The sequence below is a fragment of the Gadus macrocephalus genome, chromosome 16 (assembly GCF_031168955.1).
Source record: "Gadus macrocephalus chromosome 16, ASM3116895v1".
NCBI classification, from domain to species: Eukaryota; Metazoa; Chordata; class Actinopteri; order Gadiformes; family Gadidae; genus Gadus; species Gadus macrocephalus.
The window spans coordinates 18,026,967-18,054,456 of record NC_082397.1 but is presented as its reverse complement, the minus strand read 5'-3'; the positions used below and the strand labels follow the sequence as shown (position 1 = coordinate 18,054,456).

Here is a 27,490-nt window from a genome sequence, read left to right as displayed (position 1 = left end):
CCCTTCAGCCTGCTTGTAGTTTTTGGCAGTGCGGGTGCTGGTTTTGTCAAAGTTCTGGTCTTCCAGACTAATTGCATACAGCCACAATAAAACCTCATTACTATTGGCTTTTAAGGGGGTTTTATTGAACTACTTTACCCTTAATGACCATGTGAAAACACATGGGATCAGAGACACAAGCTCACACACACGTGCGGTGTTGAAGCTCACACACACACACACACACACACACACACACACACACACTCACACACACACACACACACACACACACACACACACACACACACACACACACACACACACAAACACACACTCACACAAAATTACTAGAGTACTCCACCCCTTAAAGTTTACAACCAAACCCCCTTAATGACCATGTGAAAACACATGGGATCACAGACACGAGCTCACACACACACACACACACACACACACACACACACACACACACACACACACACACACGCACACACACACACACACACACACACACACACACACACACACACACACACACACACACACACACACAGACACACACACACACACACACACACACACACACACACACACACACACACACACACAGACACACAGACACACACACACACACAGACACACCTGGGGGTAATGGGGGTGGAAACGGGCCTCTTCTTTGCACCTCCTCTCTTCATTGCCAGGCTCTAGCTCCTCCCCTTGCAGCTCTGGGCTGCTCTGATTGGGCCTGAGACAGCCCGGTGGGTGGGTGTCTACATTTGTCTGGTACTTCAGCGCTCCCCTTGGAAACATAGGGTGGATCCAAGTCATTATTAAATCCCTAATTGCGTGTATTTCACTTTTGAATCGGATGCCAGAGCCAAGACCTACCCGACCATGTGGACCATGAGAATGATGTAGAAGACGATGAAGAGGTTGTGTGTGTACCAGAAGATCTCATAGTTGGACAACCTGTAACGGACAAACCACACACACACACATAATAAAATCATTATCCAAACAAATGTCAGTGCAAAAAGAAAAAGAAAAAACGAACGAAGGAGTGAAGAAAGAGGATTTTTTTCCGGGACCATTCTCTCAGGGGAGGGAGGCCAATGGCATTCAAAGAAAGGGCTAGCCCGCCTTGTTCTGAAGTTGTTCTGATGCCCCACTCCATTATCTCCTTTGAGATCATGTTAAGTAATGGCCTACTATCATCAGGCCACAGGTCAGTGACTGGTATGACGTAGTGTGAACTCAAACAACTGGACGGCATTCCTGAATACTTGCATCACTTCAGTCGTCATGTAAACTAGTACTCATCCAGACATCCTGTTCAGTTATGATGCACACCCCATATGCTTCATCATTTAGAGGGAAAGTCCATATAAGGGCGCTAACTAATCAATTTAACTGACAAACATCTGGAGCTAGCTAGCTAAAGCTCAACATGTTGCTTTAGCCGTCTAATGTAGTCTTTGGACATGGGAGTGTAGGTGCTATGGAAACAAGGCGGAGGTGTTTTGAACAGGGTTACTTAAATGTCAGGCCAAGGAGGGAAATTTGATTACAAGAAGGCGAGTTCAGGCACATGCTAAGCCCTCAGTCCCACATAGTCTGCACAAACACCAGGCATGAGCAGCGCTAAGGTTACACATCAAAACAAGTATGTCTTACAAACAGACCACAACAAAGGATAGAACCACAGCAGCGCATGAGTTTCACTCTACAAGGACTCTACTTCCCCCCCTCCACCCCCTAACAGGGGCTCTCTGACCTGTACGTAGATACAACAAGCAAGACCGAACCAATCATACGAAGGCTTCACGGCAATATAGGAGGCTGTTGGATCCCCAAGTGTGTGCCCCGAATATGAAATACAGGTCGATTCACCACACATTACACCCTAACCCTAACCCTAGTCTCAGCCACCCCGACTGACGGCCTTATCAGAGTTGGTCACGGTCGGCGCTTAAAGCGGACGCAGAGGTCCGGAGAGCCAGACATAACAGCACAGTGACCTCCCGTGACCCGGGTAATGACAGAGCTGTGAGCCGAGCACTCAGGGAGGATTTGCTCTGTCGGGGGGCTGTCTTCTTATTGCCCCCATCGTGGGGCTCACACACACAAGGGAGTATATTCACAAACACATGCACTCACACACACACTAGCGACCACGTACATGGTTGCATGCTCAAAGGCATGCATGGCGATGCAAACACACACACACACACACACACGCACACGCACACGCACACGCACACGCACACACACACACACACACACACACACACACACACACACACACACACACTTACACACAGAATACATACATATGGATACATACAAATACACACACACAAACTTCTACTTCATTCCATGCTCACAGGACAAAGAAGGTTCTTGACACTGTTTTCCAGCATTTTGTTAACACAATAATTCTATCATACCGATACCAATCATGCCATTTTATTGTCGGTTTCTCCCTCAACATGCAATGTCAATTAAAAATACATGTGCTATGCTGTTGTATTTAAATCAAGGTCGAAAGTTTTGCCAACCTACCGTATGCAGTAGGAGGAGGCAGTGAACATCAGGAAGAGGATGACAACCAATAGGACGCCCGTGATCCCTGGGACTGGAACACATCATCACATAGCGTTGGTTCGATGTGGTCACAACCATTAGTAAGGGCGTGCGTAGTCCTTGAGATTAGAGTTACATGGTTTGTATCCAAAATAATGTTGAGACATTAATTAATGTTTAACAAGCATGTGGCTATCATGAAAAATAAACAATTTCTAAAAGGTTACTTTTCAAGATTCCTTACAAACTAATTAATTTGATCAAAATCTTTTACTTTCATTGAGTACAAGAACATGTTTTTTTCCACAAACTTAAGCAGGCAAACCCGTTTCTCAAATGTCAAATTATTCCCCTACACATTAAAGCTATGAGTGAGAGTGAGAGAGACAGAGAGAGGATAAGATACAGAGGGAGACAGAGAGGACGAGAGACAGAGAGAGGAGAAACAGAAAGACAGAGAGATACGGAGAGGACGAGAGAGGACAAGAGAGAGAGAGACAGAGAGACAGAGAGAGGACTAGAGACAGAGAGAGGACAAGAGACAGAGAGAGGAGAAACAGAGAGACAGAGCGAGACGAAGAGGACAAGAGACAGAGAGACGGAGAGGATGAGAGAGGACGAGAGACAGAGAGAGAGTACAAGAGAGAAGAGAGACAGAGAGAGGACGAGAGACGGAGAGGACGAGAGACAGAGAGACGGAGAGACGGAGAGACAGAGAGACAGAGAGGATGAGACACAGAGAGACAGGGAGACAGTGAGAGGACGAGAGACAGAGACAGAGAGACGGAGAGACAGAGAGATAGAGAGGATGAGACACAGAGAGACAGAGAGACGGAGAGACAGAGAGATAGAGAGACAGAGAGACAGAGAGACGGAGAGACAGAGAGACAGAGAGAGGAGGAGAGACCAATCGACAGGGACTGAGTTAGAAGGAGTTAGGGTGCGAGACTAAAGAGAGGAGACACACAGCATGTATCCCCGCTCTGCTCCTTGGCATTGTGCCACGCTAATCTGTAACACATTTACAGCTTATCATTACCTTGGCAACACAAGAAGAACAAACCAGTATTAACACACATAAACACATGCACACACACAAAAATACAGACAGACACACACAAACACACACACACACACACAAATAAACACACACACACACACACAAACCTCACCTGTCGTCAAAATGATCATCCTAGGATCCTTGCCAAAACAAAACAAAAAACATTAAAGTCATTGTAAGTTGTGTTGGCGCTTGCGTGTGAGAATGTGTGTGTGCATGTTTGTGAGTTTGTGTGTGCTCACCTCTCCGAGGTAACGGGCCAAATTGAGAGCAGGTAGATCCTCAGAATAGAAGGCACTGAAGTTAACTACATTGACCAGGTGAGCAGAAACATGAACAACTGGGGAGCAACAAAGAAAGAAGAAAGAGAAGGGTTCTTGAAATATAATGAACCCACTTCCATTTTTTCAGAAATGCTGGTATAAAGAATAAACCTCCCCACACTAACAAGCAGAAACGCACGCAAACAAACACAGACACCAGAACCTTTGTTTAAGCATTTCTTGTGTCTATTCAGCTGTAAGACATATCCCTGTTACTCACCCTCCCCCCCCCCCCCCCCCCCCCCCCCCACACACACACACACACATTAACACACACTCAGACAAACTCACAGTGTGGGACAGCTGATAGAATTAGTGGGAGAGACACCAGGGTGCTCTCTTTCCTCACCCCCTCACATCCCCTCTCCCTTCCTTGCTCGTTGTCTCAGCGCTTCGGAACTCTACAATTACAACTTCAGAACTTTACCCCAAGGGGATGGATAAGTATGTGTGCAACGTGTATGTGTGTGTGAATGTGTGTGTGTGTGTGTGTGTGTGTGTGTGTGTGTGTGTGTGTGTGTGTGTGTGTGTGTGTGTGTGTGTGTGTGTGTGTGTGTGTGTGTGTGTGTGTGTGTGTGTGCGTGCGGTGTGTGTGCGTGTCTGATGGGTAAAGGCGGGGGGCTGAGAGGTTTAATATACAGCGCTAGCAGGAAGATTGCCAGGAAGTGATGTCATGTCACATACCAGGTCCTTTACAAGCGGTCGTATAGGAGGGGAGACGTAATGTCCATGTTTGCATGCTGGAGTTGTTCTCCCGAGACTACGTGGGCTGAGACCTAGCTAATGATCTGTTTACATGAAGCATCTTTAACTGCACATTATCAAGAGGGGGGGGGATCAAATCGCTGACATCCATCCTTAAAAAAAAACATTTTAGACGACAGGGGCAAATTAACTCAACGGATTGCTCACCAAAACCTGAAAAGCGAAAAGTCAACGCTTTCTGTTGATGACTTGTTGTCATAGAGATCCCCTCAAACCACATGCTTTGGGAGTTGGTTAATGTCAGAAAAGGCCCTTTAAGAAACTAACAGATAATCTATGCACTAAATACGCCTATGACATCAGCAAATATCCAATCCCATCTTGTGATCTTTACATGCGGCCACCTAGCAGAGGCATCCCAAATAACAACCCCTGCTAGTAGCGTCAGAGGCTGAGTCACTGCCGCTGCACAGGCCTCTGACCGGGACTGGGAACCCATTGTACACAAAAGCTGCAGAATAAGAACCTGGACTCTGTAACACCAGACCCCCCAACTCCCCAAATAATAACAGCCACACATATACTTCACAGACACACACGCCCACACGCACACAAATACACTCTCACACACGCACACACACACGCCCACACGCACACACACACACACACACACACACACACACACACACACACACACACACACACACACACACACACACACACACACACACACACACACACAAACCAACTGGTAATCCATTTCACATGGTAACCAAGGAATGCTGTCTTAGATCAACTTGTCCACACCACACCCAGAGCTACCCACCCAACCACAGATTAGGCCTGAAAATGTACGTACACACAAATATAAACAAACTCACACACATGAGATAGAAAGAACCATGGCTTTGAACGTGTGCATGCACATATTATTACACACCTACTTGTGGTATGAAGGCTGTAATTCGATCATGCACACTCGCACACAACTGACCCACTCAGACACCCACATGTGTGTAGCCAAGTTACCGGAGAAGATGCAGATGGCGATTCCACAGGCCACATGAAAGGTCTTGCTCTTGTCGAGCAGTCTGCGGGTCCCTCTGCTTGATAACTGCACGTGTGTTTGGGAGAGCAATGTCAAAAGTTACATTTTGTGTGATGGAATACACATGTGTCTCTCTTACAGCTTCTACTCATCAACCAAAAGTAAAGTAAGATTAGTTCACTGTCTTAAAGGAAACGTCTCCGAGAGCAGGCCGATGTCATGAAATCCCCACAAACAGACTTCTCCATCATTAAATCCCATTTCTCAATCAATCTGTCTCTCTTCCAGACACACTTGCAAACTCCTTCCTATATTCAGCCATGAAGGTGGCAGCCATCCATTTCCTGCACATTAGAGCTTACTAACTTGAAGTTGAACACCTCCTACTGGAACATTTCATTGATAACCCGTCACAGCTAAACTCCTCCTATAGCTAAACAACACTCCAAGCTAAATACCCACGAGTGGTACTCCTTACTAGACTTTTTCTAATTAAACTCTTCCTAGTTTACACGTCGTTGCTATATTCATTCTACCTAAACTCCTCATCGTTTATCTCCTCATCGCTAACCACCTCATAGCTAAACACCTTCTTCTTAAACTCTTCCTATGCGATGGCCTCCTAGCTGAACATTTCACATGAACATTTTCATGTGAATAACTCCCAGATTACTTCCGATGTGAAGACCTCATCGCTAAACTCCTCCTATGTGAAGACCTCCTAGATGACCAACTCCTAGCTAAACGTTTCCTATGTGAAGACCTCCTCGCTAAACTCCTCCCATGTGAAGACCTCCTAGATTACAACCTCCTAGCTAAACGTTTCCTATGTTAAGACCTCCTAGCTAAACTACTCCTATGTGAAGACCTCCTCACTAAACTACCCCTATGTGAAGACCTCCTCACTAAACTACTCCTATGTGAAGACCTCCTAGCTAAACTACTCCTATGTGAAGACCTCCTCGCTAAACTACTCCTATGTGAAGACCTCCTCACTAAACTACTCCTATGTGAAGACCTCCTCACTAAACTAATCCTATGTGAAGACCTCCTCGCTAAACTACTCCTAAGTGAAGGCCTCCTCGCTAAACTACTCCTATGTGATGACCTCCTAGCTAAACTACTCCTATGTGAAGACCTCCTCACTAAACTACTCCTATGTGATGACCTCCTAGCTAAACTACTCCTATGTGAAGCCCTCCTAGCTGAACGCCTGCTAGCTAAGCCCTTCCCTGGGAGAAGAGGGGTTACCGTGTGGGTTCCTCGCAGACAGGTTAGGAGCGAGCGGCACATGGGCAGCAGCACCAGGCTGCAGTTGAGGTTCAACACGGATGCAGATGCCCGACTGATGCACAGCCCCAGCTGGAAAAAACACACACAAACACACACACACACACACCCACCAATTCATATTTACACGTATATGTATGCACACACTGTTTAAATGTACACATAGACGCAATTACTTCTTCACTAAATCACAAACGCATCAAGACACAACAAACACGACAAACAGACAAAGATTTGACATGCAACTTCCTTAAAGAATCCCCTGACCTTCCCCCTTTCAACCCTCATATAAACCACCCCCAATCCCCCTCACATACTAAATAGAACATGCCAGGACCGGAAAAGAGCAGCTGCCGGCAAAACCAAAGTATGAGAGATTTGAAACCGTGTGCTCTGTACATCTCCATGCCACCCTTTCACAAACACACACACACACACACACACGCACACAAACATGCACACACACACACACACACACACACACACACACACACACACACACACACACACACACACACACACACACACACACACACACACACACACACACACACACACACACACACACACACACACACAAACACTCATCTCAACACCACCAATACATCTATGACATAATCTCTAGGTCAAACAAACTCAAATCCAAATATACAGATACACACACACCAACGCACACACAAACACACACACCAACCAACTAAAGCCTTGAGGCCAAAAATGCATTGTAAGTGAGCTAGTGGCAGGCCCAAACTTGCCCCTCTAATCCCCAATGTCACTGAGAACATGTGTGGTGTGTGTGTGTGTGTGTGTGTGTGTGTGTGTGTGTGTGTGTGTGTGTGTGTGTGTGTGTGTGTGTGTGTGTGTGTGTGTGTGTGTGTGTGTGTTTGTGTGTGTATGTGTGTGTGTGTGTATGTGTGTTTGCGAGTGTGTGTGTGTGTATAATTACGTTTATTAGAGTGTGTCAGATTTGGAGCGACGCAAGAGAAACAGAGACTGTTATTACCAAAGTATGAACTTCTTTGTATAATAGAATAACAAACTCTTATAGAGTCTAATTGTTATGTGGATCCTCTGTTCACCATTAGGGAGTACAGATGTAAAACATTCGATGTAAATTAAATAAGTAATTGTCAAATATTTGGGATTCCTACTGCACGTCATCGTCATTGAATCATATGATAGACCTTGGCCAAATTGTTGAATTGTACATGAAAATAAAATGAAAAGTTAGGCTAGGGAGCAAATAACAGTTATCTCAGGCTAGGAAACATACACAAGAGAAGAGTCGAGAAAACTGTTTAACCAGAGGATAGCAAATCACACTGAAACACAGCGTTCACACAAAGACACACACTCCTACTTTCACTTGTGACAACAATTATGCCATGCTCACATGGGCGAGCAAATGCACATTCCACACTGACTGAATGTGTGTGCATGTGTGTGTGTGTGTGTGTGTGTGTGTGTGTGTGTGTGTGTGTGTGTGTGTGTGTGTGTGTGTGTGTGTTTGTTTGTGTGTTTCTACACACACACATTTATACATTTATAGTACATTTATAGAGTTAGAATGTCTCAAAGAAACATATTTCAACAATAAGCATCGATTTTCAAAGTTATTTGATATTGCAGCTGCCTTATATATATGGATAAGCACAATATCTCACCCCCAGCATCTTGTAGAGGTAGTAATATTGCTGTCCTGTGGAGTATGTGAGGAAGGTTCTTAGAAAAAGCCAGGTGTTGGCTCCTAACCAGAGTATCTATAGGAATCACAAACACAAAACAAAAAAACTCACGAATGCACAATCAGAATGAAAGTCTCCGGAAGAGCAACGAGTTGACGTCAAGAGCAAACGAACCGAGCATTTAGCAAGTTCGGATGCAGCTTTTGCTGTCACAGATGAGCTATTATGCGTTTTAAGTTTTAACCACCATTAAATCTCTGGCAAAATAGCTGAGAATTTCAAGAGATGTAATTTGATGTGCAAATCATACGACATTTATTCAGAAAACGAATGTATTTGACATTGTTTTACTTAGACACAGATGTATCTTCAAATATTGATCAAAACCGACTGTCAGTGAAATCTTCCTACCAGGACAAAGTGCTTTCCACCCTCGTTGGCGACCCAGCTTTTGAACGAGAGAACCATGATGCCTGAACTAACTGACTAAAGTTTCTTCCAGGCTCCAACAGACCCAGCAGGACTTCAAATTATTGACCCTGTCATCCAAGGTGCGCGACGGGATCATCCACCCTATTGCCGCTTTGTTGTCATTCTGTTGAGTCGCGAGTTCGTTATGCCGGCGCTTCAGGTCTACAGTTGGAAAAATGCTCGCTCTCCTTTTGCCATTGGTGAACGCCTGCTCTCTTGTTCTATCTCCCTCTCGCTCGCTCGCTCGCTCTTCTTACCTCCCTCTCTCCCTCTTTGTGTCACTCAGAGGGAGCCCTCTCTCTCTCTCTCTCTCTCTCTCTCTGTAGGGGGCGTGATCGCACAGTCTGCAGATGGAGCGAGAGAGCTCATCAATCTTATGAAATACTTTATGAACAGTATGTCTAATACATATTTGATTCATTTAGAAATGTAAAGCTAAATACGCTCATACTTATACTCAAGACAATGTTTTAAAAGTACAATGGAAAATGGAAAAAAAGAAAAAAATGCAGCACGATAAAGGTGTGAACTAAAAAAAGCTTGTCCAGTGATTTGCTGTCACCTCGTATCCATAGTTGTTACCGCTGATGCTTATGTGGCGTTGAGTTTGTAATGCATGTACCATAGCTAGGCTACGTTATCCCATATTATATTATGTGTGTTGAATATGGGATACTCAACACACATAAAATAAAATGTATATATGTTTTTCATTTTATTTATTTATTATTTATTTACTATAGCTATCATATATTGCCAAAATATGATGTATCGAGTATATACTCATATAGCTTACAGATAATATAGCTTGCAATGGCAAAAGATTATTTTAACGAAGTAGCCTAGGATAAATATGGTTTGGAATGCTTGGCATCTTGCTCTGCAGATTCTGAACAAACTCTCCGGAGCATCGCGGGGCATGTGGTGCTCCTGCATTCCACCGGGATGGGAGACCTCGGCCCGCTTCACGCTCCATGCTACCGCATGAAAGAGCTGTCCCCTGGCCTGGGCAGCTGCCCTGTCGAGCAATGGGGGTCAAGCCGTGTGTCCTTCGGAGTGTGGGAAAATGACTCACTTATAGAAGTTAAAAGTGCTCTTTATTTTTATTTTTTTTTACCTCTCTGCGTCCAGTGAGGTATACCCGAGGTGGTCATCTCGCTGGACGCAGAGAAAGCTTTTGATAGGGTTGAGTGGGATTATCTATTCACGTGTTTAAAGAAATTTGGTTATGGTCCAAATTTTATTTCATGGATTCAACTCCTTTATAGCTCACCCAAGGCCTCTGTGTGACAAATTGGTAGGCAATCACAGTACTTCACTCTGTCAAGAGGGACCCGTCAGGGATGTCCAATCAGTCCACTGTTATTTGCCCTGGCCATAGAGCCCTTATCCATCACAGTCAAATCATTGCCATCAATAAGTGGACTTGTTAGAGGAGGAGAAGAACATTGACTAAGCCTATATGCTGTAAACTGAACTTAAGTAAAAGTGAATGTTACCCTGTTAATAACTTGGCTCTTCAAATCCAGGATAATGTTTTACCCTTTAAAATGTCTAGAAACGGCTTTAAATATTTGGGCATCAACATCACAAGAGATATGAAAAACATTTACCAGGAAAATGTTGCTCCTCTACTAGTTAAAGTAAAATTTGATCTAAAGAAATGGAGATCACTTCACTTGTCCTTGGCAGGAAAAGTGAATTGCATTAAGATGGGTGTGCTCCCCAAATTCCTCTGTTCCAATGTATCCCACTTTTCCTATCTAGATCTTTCTTTGAATGTATTGATAGTGCTTTTATTTCTTATATGGAATGGTAAGATTCCTAGGGTACGTATAGATCTCCTACAGAGACCTAAATACAGGGAGGCCTAGCTCTTCCTAATCTTTTCTATTGGCTGCACATATTCAAAAAATAATGTTTTGGCTTCATACGACAGATACAGACGAGTGCCACTACGAAGCTACTTTGTGCACCTCAAGATCTCTCATGGCTCTGGTCACTTCCAGTCTCCCCCTATCTATTTCCCAGTTCACAAACAACCCAATTGTCATTAATACCCTGAAGATCATGGTTTCAAATTAGACGGTACTTTGGTTTGAAACATATTTTTAGCCTAAGTCCTATATGCAATAACCACCTCTTCCTCCCAGCTAAATTAGATACTAAATTTTCTTTTTGGCGTAGACTAGGCATTTCTAAGTTTAAAGATACGTACATAAACCGTGTATACGCAAGCTTGGACATCTTATCACACAAATTTGGCCTTCCCCGATCTAGCTTATTTAGATACTTTCAAGCACGCCATTTCCTTATGTGTCATGACCCCAACTTTTCAAATGTCTCCTCAGTGCCAGGCTTAGAGTACCCGTTTAATTAAAAAAGGCTTATTTCTAGAATATATGATTGCATTGCTTCTCTTAATAACGTATCCACCACGAAGATAAGGGCGGACTGGGCAGATGAGTTGTTGGAAGACATGGATGATGACACGTGGAACTGTCTGTGCTGTACAAAGACTCTTGTGCAAAACAAATGATAATACATTTTTAAAGTTCTACACCGGGTTCACTATTCCAAAGCAAGATTAGCTCAATTATACCCTAATTCAGATGGCAGTTGTGCCAGATGATTTCCAACCCAATGCAGCAGCAGCCATATTTGGTTTCACAGACCGAAAACATTCTATACTAAGGAAAACCTATAAAACATATTGGCCTTTGTGACACCGATTGCTCGCAGAAGAATATTATTACATTGGATATCAGAAAACCCTCCCAAAGTGTCTTTGTGGATGAGTGGCCTGATGCACTTTATACAAATAGAGAAAATAAAATATTCACTTAGAGGATAAAGGGACAAATTGTACTCCACCTGGGATCCGGTTTTGACATATAGGGAAGCTCAAAACTATACCTGAAAATAACTATGTTAGTTAAAATTAGAGCTGTCAGTTAAACGCGTTATTAACGGCGTTAACGCAAACCAAATTTAACGGCGTTAACAATTTATTTATTTTTTTTCTTTGGCTCAAAACAAAGAAGCAGTAGCCTGACTGCAATGTTCAAATGACATTTGTTCAAAGCAGTCGTTTAATTATAACTATAGGCTCTTTTTTGTATCGTCCTGTTTTGATCAGTATATGCCAATGTTGTTATCAATAAAAAATCATTTGCACAAGGCAAGCCGATACACTTCACCATGTTGATAAGAGAATTAAAATGAGAAGAATTATGGGACAAAAAAATCAAGGGATATTTAGCATATAAAAAGAATTTGCGATTAATCGCGATTAATGTGAGTTAACTATGACATTAATGCGATTAATCACGATTAAATATTTTAATCGCTTGACAGCTCTAGTTAAAATGTATGCTCAGTGCATTCTGTGCTCTTCAACATTACCAATTAAAAAATATTTAATCTAAAAAAGTGATCTTTATGAGGGAAGAGGCCGCAAGCAATGCACGTGCGCACGGTGCCAGAGTAACAAGTCCTTTTGTTAAAGATATTGTGGCCAGAAGCGCAGGAAGAACGAGATGGGAGCCCAGGTTGAGCGGTTATGCAACTCGTGCGCCCCTTACACCGCACGACTACGAGAGTTGCCTTTAATGAACACACACACATGACACACTAAAACACACTCAATAGGCCTCATTGACATAAATGTCTCGGTGACGGTGTCGGGAACAATTACTCAACCCACACAGCAACGCTAACCCACCCATTGCTGTGTTCTTTTTGGAAAAAGTCATGATCGCTTTAACTCACTTTATCTGGTAAAAAGGTTTAGTCTAGTCTCTATGAAGCAAAAGGAGAGGTATTGTATTATGCACGCGTGGAGATACACTGAGTAGGGCATCTGATGCGTTACCTGGAACGTTCTGACCCCCTGGGCAATGTGTTGGGACTTTAATACTGGGCAGGCGTGGACTTGGTTATGTGCTCTGATTGGCTAAGCATGGTTCTGAACTCCCGCCTCCTGATACCCGTATGTGTACTCTATGCTGATCTCTTGCGGCTATGTGTGGGAATTACACTTGTTATTGTGGTCTGTTGGTATGAATGTGTGATATATGTTACAATTCCCTCCTTGTTCATCTCAGATGACCATCCTACAAGCAATATAAAAGTATAAAAGTATAAAATATAAAGCGAAACACAAAAATCTCATGGCTACATCACCATGCAACAATCATCAACACGACCAACCAACCCCCACAAATCAGGCAGGTCGGTGGGTCACATAGAATACACAGTGGGCTACAAGCCTCACTCAACAACTAAGAAGTAGACATACAATCACCATGTCATACAATCAACACTGAATCAGTAGTCATACAATCACCACTAAATTAATAATCAAAAATACCTCATGCATCATTAGGGAAACAGTAATCAAAAATATGTCATGCAATCATCAACCATAGATCCAAAAAGGCACACATATAGGTTCAAACATAAAAAAGACACCAAATATCTCCACGTATGTGTGACACATACAAAACCACCTCTGAGGGTGGTTTCAGAAATGTGCGGTTTCGGGCACCGGATTCGCCGGCTCCGTCTGGACGGTCAGCCGAAACGCACAAGACTTATGCCTTTTCTTCAATAAATCGGCTTTGTGTGGACGGGGCCTCAACCTTCCCGAATTTATTTACTTCCCTTCCCCTGCTCAATTTGCTCACACCTAGGCTATTGTTCTCTCCCCCACTATTCCTTCCACCCTTTCATCACACCTCGTCTGTACCCTCACCCTCTCTCTCTTGATGATTAATTTAGCCAAGGGCGTAGGTTTGGTCTGAGCACACACACACACACGCACACGCACACGCACACGCACACACACATTAACTGAAATAACGTATGATGCCTGACTTTAACTTTGTTTGATGCATTAGGTAAAACATTTAGTATTGCACCATTCCAATTGTACACATCTGCTTGGTAAGCAAAGATAAAGATTCCGTCCACCTGTTAAATTATAAAACAGGTCCGTCTCAAAAGACTTTCACATTGGTGGTTTAATTTTGATGTAAATGGGATTCAACACTTCTGTAGGCCTACACTTATTTTCGCCAGATCTGAATTGGAACGCCCTACGTAGGCCTACTCAAACTAAGGCTAACAGTAAGTAGCCTACGGATAGATATTGGAACAAGTGGAAACTGGAAACTAATTGAATATTTGCCATGTTGTTGTTGTTGTTCTGAAACGTTTTCTTAACCTGATTACATTTCGAAGCAATTTTGTTATTTTATCAGTAGTAACCAGTAGTAATCAGTGTGCGATTTTATAATAGTCGAGTAGCCCGATTATAGCATCCAGGACTACACATTATGTGTTGTCTTTCATAATGTATAGCCATATCAAGATCATAATGTGAACTGTAGCCTACACAACTCAACAAACGTGTGCAAACAAGGCGCGTTCATAACTCGTGAATATTCAAACAGTCCCGGGTTTACCTACAACGAAATTACAGCCGCCCGATCCGAGACACGTAACTGCCTATTGCTCTGTATAAAAGCGTCTCGGTTCACACCTACTTGTTTCTATCTCTCATTAATTATGTCTCTCTCTTTCTCAATCACTCGCTGCCTCCCCACCAGCCGAGAGGTCACACAGCTACGCCCCCGCTCTGTACCGCCTCACCACACAGCTCTGCCCCTGCGTGTGTGTGTGTGTGTGGGTGAGAGTCTTGCAGTGTGTTAGTCGGACCGTGGTCAGCAAAACCAGACCGGGACGGCTTCAGCATGCGAAAAGAGAGCCCGTTGCTGAGGTGGCTCCGCTGGATTGTTGCTGTAGCTGCTGTTTTGCTGGTGGGCTTTGTCATAGGTGAGTTAATGACGGGATTAAGTGGAGCTGAGAGTTTAAAGATGTATTCTTTGATGTAATTTGATGAAAGCAATCATAGCTAAATAATAATAATTAAATTTTGTATCTTTGTTGTTTCTGAAGAGGGGCATTTCATTAATGTTCTGTTTTGGATACAATGATTCATTGATTACTCTTACACCATCAAGGGTGGGGAACCCTGATTTCTTCAGGACAATAATGTTGACATTCAATGTTTAGTGTGTGTGTGTGTGTGTGTGTGTGTGTGTGTGTGTGTGTGTGTGTGTGTGTGTGTGTGTGTGTGTGTGTGTGTGTGCGCGTGTGCGTGTGCGTGTGTGCGTGTTTGTGTGCAGCTATAATGCCACTGGGCTGCAATATTTCCCTTCTCTGTGCTTGCAGCAGGTCCCACAGACCATCTATAAAAATATTATCATTCTTAACATAACTCCACAGGCATAAGCTACAAGGAACACAAAGATATTGTGTTCCCCCCCAAAACAAAAAACATATGTTGTGGAAATTCTTTATTATAGAGAACATTGCAATGCAGATAAGCAAGAGAACAAGTGTCCCTCCCCAAACTTAAGATTTGTGGGGTGATTACAGTTGCTTAGGGAAATGTTGGACACAGTAGGCAATCCCTCACTATATGTCCATTTTATATTATCTTGTCATTGGTCAAGTTAACTAAAGCATGTTTGGATATAAGGAGCGAGCCCTGTGGTTGTCCTTGTGGTTATCTTCTGGGAACACATTGTATAGTTTGCATCTGTCATGGACATTTTTATCCAAACTATGATATACAATTACATACAAATTATATGAACCTTGTTTAGAAGGAACTGTATACATTCTGATTGGATCTAAAGATACCTTCCTTCCTTTATCTAACTGAGAGGTGTTAAGGGCGTTGGCGTTTGCTTTGCCATTGTAGCAACACATTCTGATACTAAGGCCAGGCCAAACAACTGACTGCTTTGTTGTGTAGATTTCTTTAATTGTCTTGCAGCCTTGCTTGCAGACTTGCAGATATACCCACTTCACCCTTAGTGTATTGCAATTTATCTCACCTGTAACCTTTGTATAATCTACTCACAATGCAATGGGTTTCCTATAAAAATCTTGTTAAGCCATTGTCTTACTAAATGTATTCTTAGTAACTTTGCTGCCGTATATTTCCATGATGATGCTCTTAAATTAAATCCAATATTTTGCTGGCCGAAGTGTCCTAAAAATAAGTTATTCTTCATCTGTATCTTTTTGGCTTTTCTTGCACAAGTGGGACACATACTGTTATTAATCTAAAGCAATACTACTGCATTAATGTTTACACATAACGGTACTATTTCCATCACACATACAGAAATTGTTTTGTTATCCTTTCTAACTAGCTGAGTCTGTCTGTGTGTGCTGTAGGCTGGTTCGCAAGGCCCACGTCTTCACACGTGCAAGGAGATGGGACCTCCAGCCAATACCTGAGGAAGTTCCTTGACGAGATGAAAGCAATCAACATCAGAGAGCACCTTAGGTACTGGCAAAATACTGAAAGGCCTGCCTCAGGTCTTCTGTAAGAACAATGGCTCTTAACGGAAGCACTTCAACTCCAAAAACAGAATTAGTTGTATTACAATTATGTTTTTTACTCATCATAAAGTTTGAATCGTTGTCAATGGCCATAGTGTTGAGCTAGCAAGCGCCCTAACATATGTTACACAGCAGTATGACTTCCTCCTACTACTTAAACACAAAACCAGCTGGAGTCTTATATTAAATGTGTATATATTTCCCCTATGTGTATTATAAAACTGGCTATAATATTTGTATCCCCCAAATGACACGCTAGAGAACTGAGAGCAGACTACCTTGGTGGTACATGTTCATATTACAAGAGGTTTTTTAAGTGAACATATCATTCCATAACAACATTAATTAAACGTCAACATTAATCGACACAAAGCAACCAAATCTCTTTTTCCATGAGCTGTTTATGTATTATTTCTCCCCAGAAAGTTCACCAGACTCCCCCACCTAGCAGGCACCAAGCAGAATTTGGTGTATGCAGAACAAATCCGGGAGGAGTGGCTTAGCTTTGGACTGGACTCGGTTGAACTGGTGCCCTATGACGTCCTGCTGTCGTATCCCAACAAGTCGCAGCCCAACTACATCTCCATTGTGGACCAGCTGGGCAATGAGGTATATGTGCATGGTACTAGGCACAACGATGCTTACACATGGGATGCGGTTAAATCGTATGTAGCCTATGCATACGTTTTTCAAAACATTAAAACGCAAAATACATAGACAGGAATGCAGATCAGAATTCACAACACATGATTAATTAGCAGTCAACAACTCTGAGACACAGGCAAGATATGCATGTGTATTATTTAGTGTATTCTGTCAATGTATTGTGTTTAGCATCTTCCGATGTGAGGAGGGTGTACTTCGTTTAGAATAGCAGTATTGTAAGCTTCCATCTATCGCTTGCATTAACTGACGCAAAACAGAAGAGAACCCAAAAGCACCACAAGTAAAACGATCAGGTAAGTTCAAAGGGTGAATCACAAAGGTTACTCAATAAACCGGCATATGTTTTTATGCTATTCTTTTATAACTAATAAGCTGGAATTAATCAGGGCAGGGTAGACAATTGGGAACAGAAATTACGTCTCTGAAATGAGGACAGAGGTGCCTATAACAAAATAAAACAGGATATGACGAAACATTTAAATATACCGCAGAGAGTCCAGAGAGGATGACTCTATTGTAGTCCAAGGGTCTAGCCTCAGAAACACACCTATGATCAGAGGAACAATGACGTATGGTCAGCATGTGGTTGACCTTGTCTAACCACGGCCACTCGGTCAAAATCTTTACCTTCTCCACACAGAGAGAAACTGCCACAAATGACTAAGCCAGTGTTAACTATAAACCGTACGAGGATGCATACTCAACAGTGGTGACTTATGCTATTTCCAGCCCCAGCCGTGGAACAGTCACGTTGTAGTAGAGGATCCAGTCTGTCTGGTAATAATAATAAGGTGACACAAGCGTGTGTGCTCCAGTGTGTGATCAGGCTGTTTACACACCGTAGACACCTGTGCACCCCACTTAGACACACACACACACACACACCGTTATTTTCCCAATGAAAACCACAGGTGAGCTGTTAAAGAGTGCATGGTCTGTTGGCAAGATAGGGCGTCGGATCACAAAGTGTGTGGACGACTTTGGTGTCTGTGCCTCAATGAGACTGAGTTCTAAAGGGTGATAATGTGATTGATGCTTAATGTCATTATTAAATAGGCAGTTTTTATATTTACTCTTCCAAGGTTCTAAGGCAGAACACTGCAGAATGAGTCACTTCTAATTGCGAGGCAGTCCAGAAAGAGCTTTCATATCAAGACAGATGTTTGAGAGAGCTGTGAGAGTTCACACACCTTTATCTTTCTTTCTGCTCAGTTTAAACAAATAGTCTACATTTTGTTTCTCTTTTGTTTCTCTTTGGCCTGCCTCAACTCACTCCCCTGTCTCCCTGACACTGGAAGACTCATGTGGTTGCTCCCCTCTCTGTCCCAGGTCTTCAACACCTCCCTGGCCGAGCCCGTCCCCGATGGGTATGAAGGTGTTGCTGACATTATACCTCCGTACAGTGCATTCTCTCCCAAAGGACAACCTGAGGTAACCACACGCACGCACGCACGCACGCACGCACGCACGCACGCACGCACGCACGCACGCACGCACGCACGCACGCACGCACGCACGCACGCACGCACGCACGCACGCACGCACGCACGCACGCACGCACGCACGCACGCACGCACGCACGCACGCACGCACGCACGCACGCACGCACGCACGCACGCACGCACGCACGCACGCACACTCACACACACGCACACATACATACACACATACACACATACACACACACATATCAATACACACACACACACAGACAAACACATCAATACCAACACATCAATATACACACACACAGACACTACGATACATTTTTTATATAGTGTATATAATATAGTCTGTATTTCCACTGATTACTGAAAATGTCATGGTACAATACATCCAATGGTCTCTCGTCTCTGATCCGTCTCTCTCTGCCTCCCAGGGGGAGTTGGTGTATGTGAACTATGGCCGCACCGAAGACTTTGTCCAGCTCAAGAGAGAGATGGGAATAAATGTAACTGGGAAGATAGTGATTGTGCGCTATGGGAAGATCTTCAGAGGAAACAAGGTAAAACCGCTCAGCGACATCTCATGAATACCAAGCCGATTAAATCCAACACACAAAACCAAGATACACACATGGATAAACCTCTAAAGATATATAAATAATTGGTTTAATTATGTATTTATGCAGTGTAGCATTTTTAATTGTAAGGTCCATGACATGCTATTTGTTTGTCCTTGTAACATTTAAATACCTATACTATACTATACTATATCTGTGTGCATGATACATGTGCATATCTGTGTGTGCTTGGTATACATGAATACCAAACGTGTGTGTGTGTGTGTTTGTTTGTGTGGTCCTCTCTGCCAGGTGAAGAACGCCATGCTAGCAGGAGCCAAGGGCATCATCATGTTCTCGGACCCAGCCGACTACTCCGCCGTCGGGGTGCAGGTATATAACCTCTATTCAAATGTACTGTATCGCCTGTGGCTTATTACAAAGCGAGGAAAAAATACTGAATTTGCCTAATTTTTGTATATCTACATACTAATAGTGTCTGTGTGTGTGTGCTCAAAGCCCTACCCTGATGGCTGGAACTTACCCGGGGGAGGTGCCCAGAGAGGAAATGTACTAAACCTGAATGGAGCTGGAGACCCCCTCACACCAGGCTACCCTGCTAAAGGTGTGTGTGTGTGTGTGTGTGTGTGTGTGTGTGTGTGTGTGTGTGTGTGTGTGTGTGTGTGTGTGTGTGTGTGTGTGTGTGTGTGTGTGTGTTCATCACCATGTTCGCTGTTACAGAATACACCTACAGATCCAACCTAGAAGACGGGGTGGGTCTCCCCAAGATTCCTGTGCACCCCATTGGTTACCATGATGCCATGCACCTGCTGAAGTACATACACCCTATATTTTCCCCATTCTCTACGTTGAAACTGAAGCCTCCAGTGCTGGCACCGACACAGTGTGTATTACTGTTACCGTAGGAACATGGGAGGAAGGCTGCCACCAAACAACTGGAAAGGAGCCCTGAACGTTTCCTACAGTATCGGACCGGGCTTCACAGACACCTTCAGAACACAGTAAGCACTTATCTGCTGCCTGTCTCTTCATTGTTCGGGATATAATACTTTATAATAAATAATGTCGTTTTTAGCCCATCATTGCGCACAATGTTTGCAATGATGGGCTTATGATGGAATCTCCCTCCATCCCCTCTGTCCCTCCGACTCTCTCCTTCCCGCTCTCTCCCTCCCTCCCTCCAATCACATTGTTAGTCCAGTTCAGCCTCAATGATCAGCTGGCCAGTAGCCAGTAAGAGCATAGAGGTCCTTGTATGTCCTGTGTATGTCTGCCCATAATATAAACGCATTCGCTAACACAAGCTCTCTCACACAATGTCAGAGAGAGAGAGAGAGAGAGAGAGAGTGTGTGTGTGTGTGTGTGTGTGTGTGTGTGTGTGTGTGTGTGTGTGTGTGTGTGTGTGTGTGTGTGTGTGTGTGTGTGTGTGTGTGTGTGTGTGTGTGTGTGTGTGTGTGTGTGTGTGTGTGTGTGTGGGGGGAGATAAATGCTAAAGAATGAGGGCTCCTTTTGTGTTCCCTGGTGTAGAGTTACTGAAGAGCCAACCCCCCCTCTAATAACAACAAGCGGTATATAGGGCACGGCCCTGCTGGTGATGAAACAAATCCAACTCACTGTTATCGCTCCACGTCTCTCTGCATGTCTGGTAGATCAGGGGTTCTGAACCAGCTGGCCGCAGAGATTTACCATAGGCCACCGGGCCGTAGAGATGAATAAATAAAGCTTAAAAATAAATAAATAAATATATTTTACATGCTTATTGCATACTGCTAACTGATGATGGATAAGCTCACCTTTTTAAGTGTTATTGGCAGTATATCACAGTGGTGTTGTTTGACAGTTATTGTTACAATTTGCATTAGCGACCCCTTCTGGTTAGTCAGGGCGCCATTTTTTTAATTAATACAATAAACAAATGTGCATACTGGCTTTACTGGGGCACCTCAATTAAGGTTATGGAAACCTGTGTTAGAGAACACACTCTCTCCCTCTGCCTCTTTCTCTCTCGCCCAGTGTTCTGCCTTTGGAACATTACTTGGGAATGATTATACGTAGAAAAATAATTGTACAATTGTAGTTTATTCAGCTTGAGGCACTTGTTGCAACAATGTGGTAATCATATATTCTTAACAATATCTCTTTTGTCCACAACAGGAAAGTGCGCATGAACATCCACACCAATAACCAGGTGACCAGGATCTACAACGTGATTGGTCGGATCAGAGGAGCTCAGGAACCAGGTACGACGCAAGCCCCCAATCCAGCCTTTTTATGTTGAGAGAAATGAAGAGTTTCTTTTTCTGACTCATTATTATATTGTCCTCAACTGTATGTTCTGTGTGTCTGAATGTTCATCATGAAACATAGCACGACGAGGAAGAATCTTCCAATACAGCGAGTCAGGTGTTCAGGGAGTGAGCAGGCATGCATGAGCATCAGTGATGAGGACGTTATTATCTTAATAAGGACCCCCAACCTAACTGTGCCTCTGGGTGGTCCGCAGACCGCTACGTCATCCTGGGGGGGCACCGGGACGCCTGGGTGTTTGGCGCGATCGACCCGATGTCCGGTGCAGCCGTGGTCCATGAAACCGTCCGGAGTGCGGGGAAACTGCTCAGCAATGGTGGGTTTCAGTAGGGCTGTGTCTCTGTGGGTCATAGTGTGTGCAACAGTGGAAGCACATGTTTTGCCTTGTGTGTGATTGGTTCAATTGTATAGAAGTTATAATAACACTGTGTGTGTGTGTGTGTGTGTGTGTGTGTGTGTGTGTGTGTGTGTGTGTGTGTGTGTGTGTGTGTGTGTGTGTGTGTGTGTGTGTGTGTGTGTGTGTGTGTGTGTGTGTGTAGGTTGGAGGCCTAGGAGAACTATCATATTTGCCAGTTGGGATGCAGAGGAGTTTGGACTGCTGGGATCAACCGAATGGGCCGAGGTAACACACACATGCACGTACGCACACACACACACAAAGGAAATGAGACAGACGAATACACACTCAAAAAACGTGCACACACACACACACACACACACACACACACGTGTATGTAAACACACACACACACACACACGTAAATCTTCCCTTTTGACAGGACAATGCCAAATTGTTACAAGAGAGAGCAGTGGCCTACATCAATGCTGACTCTGCCATAGAAGGTGTGTGCGTGTGTTTGTGTGCGTGTGTTTGGTTTGTGTTCAGATATATGCACACACATGTTCGTAAAAAATGTCGCTCAGATCTGTAATAATAATCCCTTTTTGGTGTGTGTTTTTCCTTACAGGTATGTATACACTTAGGGTAGACTGTACTCCATCGCTACACACCCTGGTATATGACCTAACAAAACAGGTGAACACGCACGCAAACGCACACATACACACACATATACATACACACACATTTTTCTTAATGTTTCAGCTTTTTGAGACTTTTCAGATTATTACTAAACACTGTTTCTTTTTTCCCAGTCAACCAATGACAGATTATGTCAATTAAGAAATTAGTAGATTGTTGCATATAAATGATTGACTCTACAGTCAGGTAATTTCACAAATCAAACCTGATATTTGGGTCTGGATATGCTGCTTATCAATCATGGATGCATAACAAGTAATCACTACAATGTTGAGCTAGGCACTAAAGAGCTAAACTGACATGGCTAGCTTTCAAAGATACAGTTTACAAAACTCAGAGAAGCAGCTGTACTGAGCGACCACCCCAGACAGGGTTTCCCAGCGCCATGCCAGGGCCTATCTGCCAGAAAAACAAACCATGTTGACATGGGCCATTCAGGGGGGGGGGGGGGGGAGGGGATTCATTGCGTTGTGGTCTTTACTTCTGTTGGTTCTAACCTTTTCAATTTCCTCCACGTGTTGCTTGCTCTCCTGCCCATGTTCTGCTCTAGATAGCCAGCCCAGAGGAGGGAGAGGAGGGAGTGTCTCTCTATGACAGCTGGCACAAGAGAGACAACTGGACTAGTGACCGCGATGCCCCCAGGTGATCTACTAACTCACGCATGTAACCGTTCTTGTGTGTTTGTGTGTGTTCCTATGTGTGTGTGTATGGAGATTGGTGTGCGTATCAAAGTGTCAGTCTGTCTGTCTCTGTCCGTCCATCCTCACCCTGTGTCTTCCCTCCAGGATCAGTAAGCTAGGTTCAGGCAGTGACTTCGAGGCCTACTTCATCCGGCTGGGCATCACTGCTGGTCGAGCCAGATACACCAAGGATCGGGTGAGAGAGAGGCAGAGAGCATGGCCCTACAGACTGTACACATACTGTATACTGTACACATAACAGCATGAAAACATTTCATAATCCAAATGATCCTCCATGATAATAACGTGTGTGTGCGTGTGTGCGTCTAGAAGACGGAGCGATACAGCAGTTACCCAGTCTATCACAGTGTGTACGAGACCTTTGAGCTTGTGGAGCGGTTCTACGACCCCACCTTCAGAAGGCTTCAGGCGGTGGCACAGGTTCGGGGCGGGCTCATATTCCGGCTGGCGGATTCCCAGCTTCTCCCCCTGGACGCTAACGAATACGCAGGGTCTCTGAGGAGGTATGTGCTGAGCATCGCAGAGCGCGCAGAGAAGCACCCTGAGGAGATGAAGATGTACAGAGTCACATTTGGTAGGTCATCAAACGTAACTCCTTTTATCTTTGCTTAAGTGTGGGGTTAACAATCCAATAAATATCCTCCTAACATTAAGTAATCCTAAACTCCGACATAATACGTAATAGGGTTTCCACATTTGAAGAAATATGGATGTTTTTTATTCAAAGTTTAGGTATTGTTTGAATAACAGTGACATGTGTTTGGAGTTGTTTGAATAAGCAGGATCAAACAGTGAGATATGTTTCTGTTGCATTGTTGTTTGTCTTGCAGATGCATTGTTTTCTGCGGAGGAGAATTTTACTATTGCGGCAAGAGATTTCCATGTACGACTGCAGAACCTCAACAGAGCAGAGTGAGTGTGTGTGTGTGTGTGTGTGTGTGTGTGTGTGTGTGTGTGTGTGTGTGTGTGTGTGTGTGTGTGTGTGTGTGTGTGTGTAATGCTTGTGTCCAGTGTTGCCACAGTTACCTTGAAAAAGTAATCGGATTACTGATTAATAGTTACTCCTTAAAATAGTAACTTAGATACTTTACTGATTACTTGATTTAAAAGTTACTAAGTTAGATTACAAGTTACTTTATGAGTTACATTTAGCTGCGACAACACCCCCTGCCGCCTCAAAATGAAAATTACAACCGGTTTTGCCAATACTAGCCCCCCCCCCCCCCTCCTGTCAACAATTGTTCTCCCCATCAGTACCTCTTGTATACAGGGACCAGAATTTGGTGCACACACTGACACACGGCTTTCAACCGCTTCCACCAACTTTTAATGCTTAAAAAATACAAAATATCACTGCGCGCTTTACGGGGCGATCATCACATACACACACACGCGCGCAGCCCCGCGCGACTAATTCCGCCGCTAATAACAACTGGTGAGGCGGACTCTGGAGGGTCAAGGTCGACACTCGCCTCTGATAGATTGACGTCTTTGGAGACTTACCCTTCACACACACTCTCACACAAACAGGCAGACAGACAGTCAGACAGACACACGCACACACACACACACCAATCCATCGCTCTCAACGCCATTCGGTGATCCGGTAAAAAAATAAGAAAAATAGTAACGTACAGTGGCTTTGATGAGTAACTTTAATCTGATTACTGGTTTGGAAATAGTAACGCGTTAGAGGCATCACTGCTTGTGTCAGGCAAGTTGTGTGATTTGCTGCTGTGTGGACAGGAGATATGGAGATGGTTGAACAAGTGCGTACATGTGTGTTCCAGCTCACTGCAGGTACGCATGGTGAATGACCAGCTCATGTACCTGGAAAGAGCTTTCATAGACCCCCTGGGCCTCCCTGGCAGACCCTTCTACAGGTCGGTCCCAACGAACATGGTTCCAGTACGCTGAGCCTTTGGTCTACTCTGAGCTTAGCCAGTGCCAAATACTTCTTCCTCGTCGCAACTGAAAATGTTTTCTATGTAATTTATAATATCAAGAGTTACTGTATGTTATTTTTATTGATAGTAATTATGCCATGTTTTTTTATCTAAACGAATTGAGAGTTTAGGTTAAAAAAAATATTGTACAAATAAAGTTCCTTTCTCTCTTTTCCAGGCATCTGATCTTTGCTCCCAGCAGCCATAACAAATATGCAGGCGAGTCTTTCCCAGGCATCTATGATGCCTTGTTCGACATTGAGAGTTCAGCCAATCAGCAGCAGGCGTGGCAGGAAGTCAAGCGTCAAATCAGCATTGCGGCCTTCACCGTCCACGCAGCAGCCATGACACTCACACAACCTGCCTGAGAGAGAGAGAGAGAGAGAGAGAGAGAGAGAGAGAGAGAGAGAGAGAGAGAGAGAGAGAGAGAGAGAGAGAGAGAGAGAGAGAGAGAGAGAGAGAGAGAGAGAGAGAGAGAGAGAGAGAGAGAGAGAGAGAGATTCTTAACACATGTCATTCAGCAACAGCCAGAGACATCCTGGACACTACGCCTCCTGGAATAGTGCTACATCCATCAGCACCATCAAGGACAGACCTTGTTATGCCACATCTTTAGATTGATATTTTGCACAATCGTAGAACAAAACAAGGAAGGTCTGTGAAACATGTTAATGGTTTTGTTTAAAACCCTCTAGTACATTTGAACAAATAAAATTCCATTCAGAATTGTATGCAAGAACAATGTTGGTGGATTCATGTGATTTAATTAATTAACCTACAGCAGAAGTATCATTCCCATTAACTGTGCTTTGGAGATCTTTAAATAATGAATGATTGTCAACCCCACTAGATGGCTTGTACATCATAAAGCTGATAAACTGTTAATACTCCTGGGTCCAATGTAGGGAAGTCATCTAAGGTAGGGTGTCATTAAATGTAGTACAATTTTACTTCATCCAGTTTGTTGCTTGCTTCCATGGCTGCTGGGCAGATTTGCTTTATATCTGGCAACCCAGGGTACTCCGAGAAGAATATATGAATCACTAACACCGGCCCGGAACAAATTTCAAAGGAGAACATACTGGCTGTAGTATTGTTGCGAGAAAGCCAGGATTTCGATTTAACCGGTTTCCCTAATCTCTGACATATGACATATAAGACAAAATCAGACAACATTTGAGCTATTACCCTCAGGTGGCAGGTTTCAATACCCAGCCCTCTCCAAAAAATAGGACAAAGCAGTCATTCATTCCACAATCCATCAGCTTTTTAAACCAACAACTAGAAAGAAGGTTTTAATTATTCTCAGCGGGTCTGACAAGGGAACACAATATTTTCTTACATGACTTTTTTTTTTACCCATTGTATGAATTTATTCTGATGGCATGTGGAATACTGGCCACTATGCACTTGTGATCTGTAGCCAGGGGATTCTGTTTTGATGTCATGTCTGTCTAAAGTCTAATGTCCTTATATGTTTCCTTGTATTACGTGGGAAAAAAGATTTTGGGGTCTTGTTTAACGGTCATGTGTCTCTGTCTCATTCACTGTGAAAAAAAAATCCCGAAGGGGACAATAAATGATCTATATATCTATCTATCTATCTATCTATCTGTCTACTATGGTAACTTTATGATTTAGTAGCGTACATTTTTTCTTAATGCACCATTAAACCAGAAGGCTTTCAAAATAAATGCATATCTCATATCAATCTACCTAGCTTTAAGTTCAACCTATGAACTTAAAGTTAGGGTTGGCAATTTATTGTTTTAGCATTTTTTTCATATTTGTTGAAATGATCTTTCCATCAATACAGAAAACAACAAATCAAAGGCTCTGACAAAATAAAATGAGAAAACATCTTGTATTTGAAGCTGTTGCAGGTCTGTATTAAGCCCGTCCAATCAGTTCATCAAGCCCGGATGAAGTCATTGGACGGCTGACCTGTCAGTCTACCTACCTACATTGCTACCTGCACACGCTGCACTCATTGCACACGCCCAGAGCCTTCTGCAAGGCAAGGCAGTAGAGTTGTAGCAGTATGGAATGGTACGACGTTAGAATAATGTGTTTAGAACATCAGAATTAAATGAACGTGCATTTAAGCATATTAGCGGATTATCCCTACTAAATTTGAAAATGTAGGGACCGTAAACAGATAACAGATGAGGCCAACCTTATGATATTGGATGTTTGGATGTTTGTCAATGTAAAGCACTCTGAATAAAATTTGTGT

The 27,490-nt window shown here is 43.5% G+C and overlaps 2 protein-coding genes across 3 annotated transcripts in view; one reads left to right on the top strand and one right to left on the bottom strand.

Annotated features, from left to right (window-relative positions):
• The window catches only part of LOC132474267 (NADPH oxidase 4), an 18,851-nt gene extending 9,429 nt beyond the window's left edge, over positions 1-9,422 (bottom strand). Inside the window, exons 1-9 of the mRNA XM_060074858.1 lie at positions 9,088-9,422; positions 8,656-8,751; positions 6,953-7,063; positions 5,683-5,767; positions 3,868-3,965; positions 3,738-3,765; positions 2,545-2,617; positions 871-951; positions 625-781 (exon numbers count right to left, since the gene is read on the bottom strand). Coding sequence (XP_059930841.1) covers positions 625-781; positions 871-951; positions 2,545-2,617; positions 3,738-3,765; positions 3,868-3,965; positions 5,683-5,767; positions 6,953-7,063; positions 8,656-8,751; positions 9,088-9,144 — 786 coding nt within the window. The 5' untranslated portion in view covers positions 9,145-9,422. The remainder of the gene's footprint in view (positions 1-624; positions 782-870; positions 952-2,544; positions 2,618-3,737; positions 3,766-3,867; positions 3,966-5,682; positions 5,768-6,952; positions 7,064-8,655; positions 8,752-9,087) is intronic.
• Positions 9,423-14,184: 4,762 nt separating this feature from the next.
• Positions 14,185-26,855, top strand: naalad2 (N-acetylated alpha-linked acidic dipeptidase 2). Of its 2 annotated transcripts, none has more exons than XM_060075388.1 (21): positions 14,185-14,277; positions 14,760-14,985; positions 16,402-16,513; positions 16,992-17,178; positions 18,565-18,666; positions 19,115-19,240; positions 19,550-19,630; positions 19,757-19,862; positions 19,979-20,072; positions 20,164-20,259; positions 21,413-21,498; positions 21,762-21,881; positions 22,105-22,187; positions 22,345-22,408; positions 22,534-22,601; positions 23,158-23,249; positions 23,393-23,483; positions 23,618-23,882; positions 24,139-24,220; positions 25,099-25,191; positions 25,433-26,855. In XM_060075388.1, the coding sequence occupies exons 2-21, from the start codon at positions 14,904-14,906 to the stop codon at positions 25,620-25,622; spliced, it is 2,220 nt and encodes a 739-aa protein (XP_059931371.1). In that variant the 5' UTR covers positions 14,185-14,277; positions 14,760-14,903; the 3' UTR covers positions 25,623-26,855. The 2 variants fall into 2 exon arrangements, with proteins under 2 accessions (XP_059931371.1, XP_059931372.1); XM_060075389.1 differs by having other exon boundaries at positions 14,199-14,281.
• Positions 26,856-27,490: the final 635 nt, after the last annotated feature.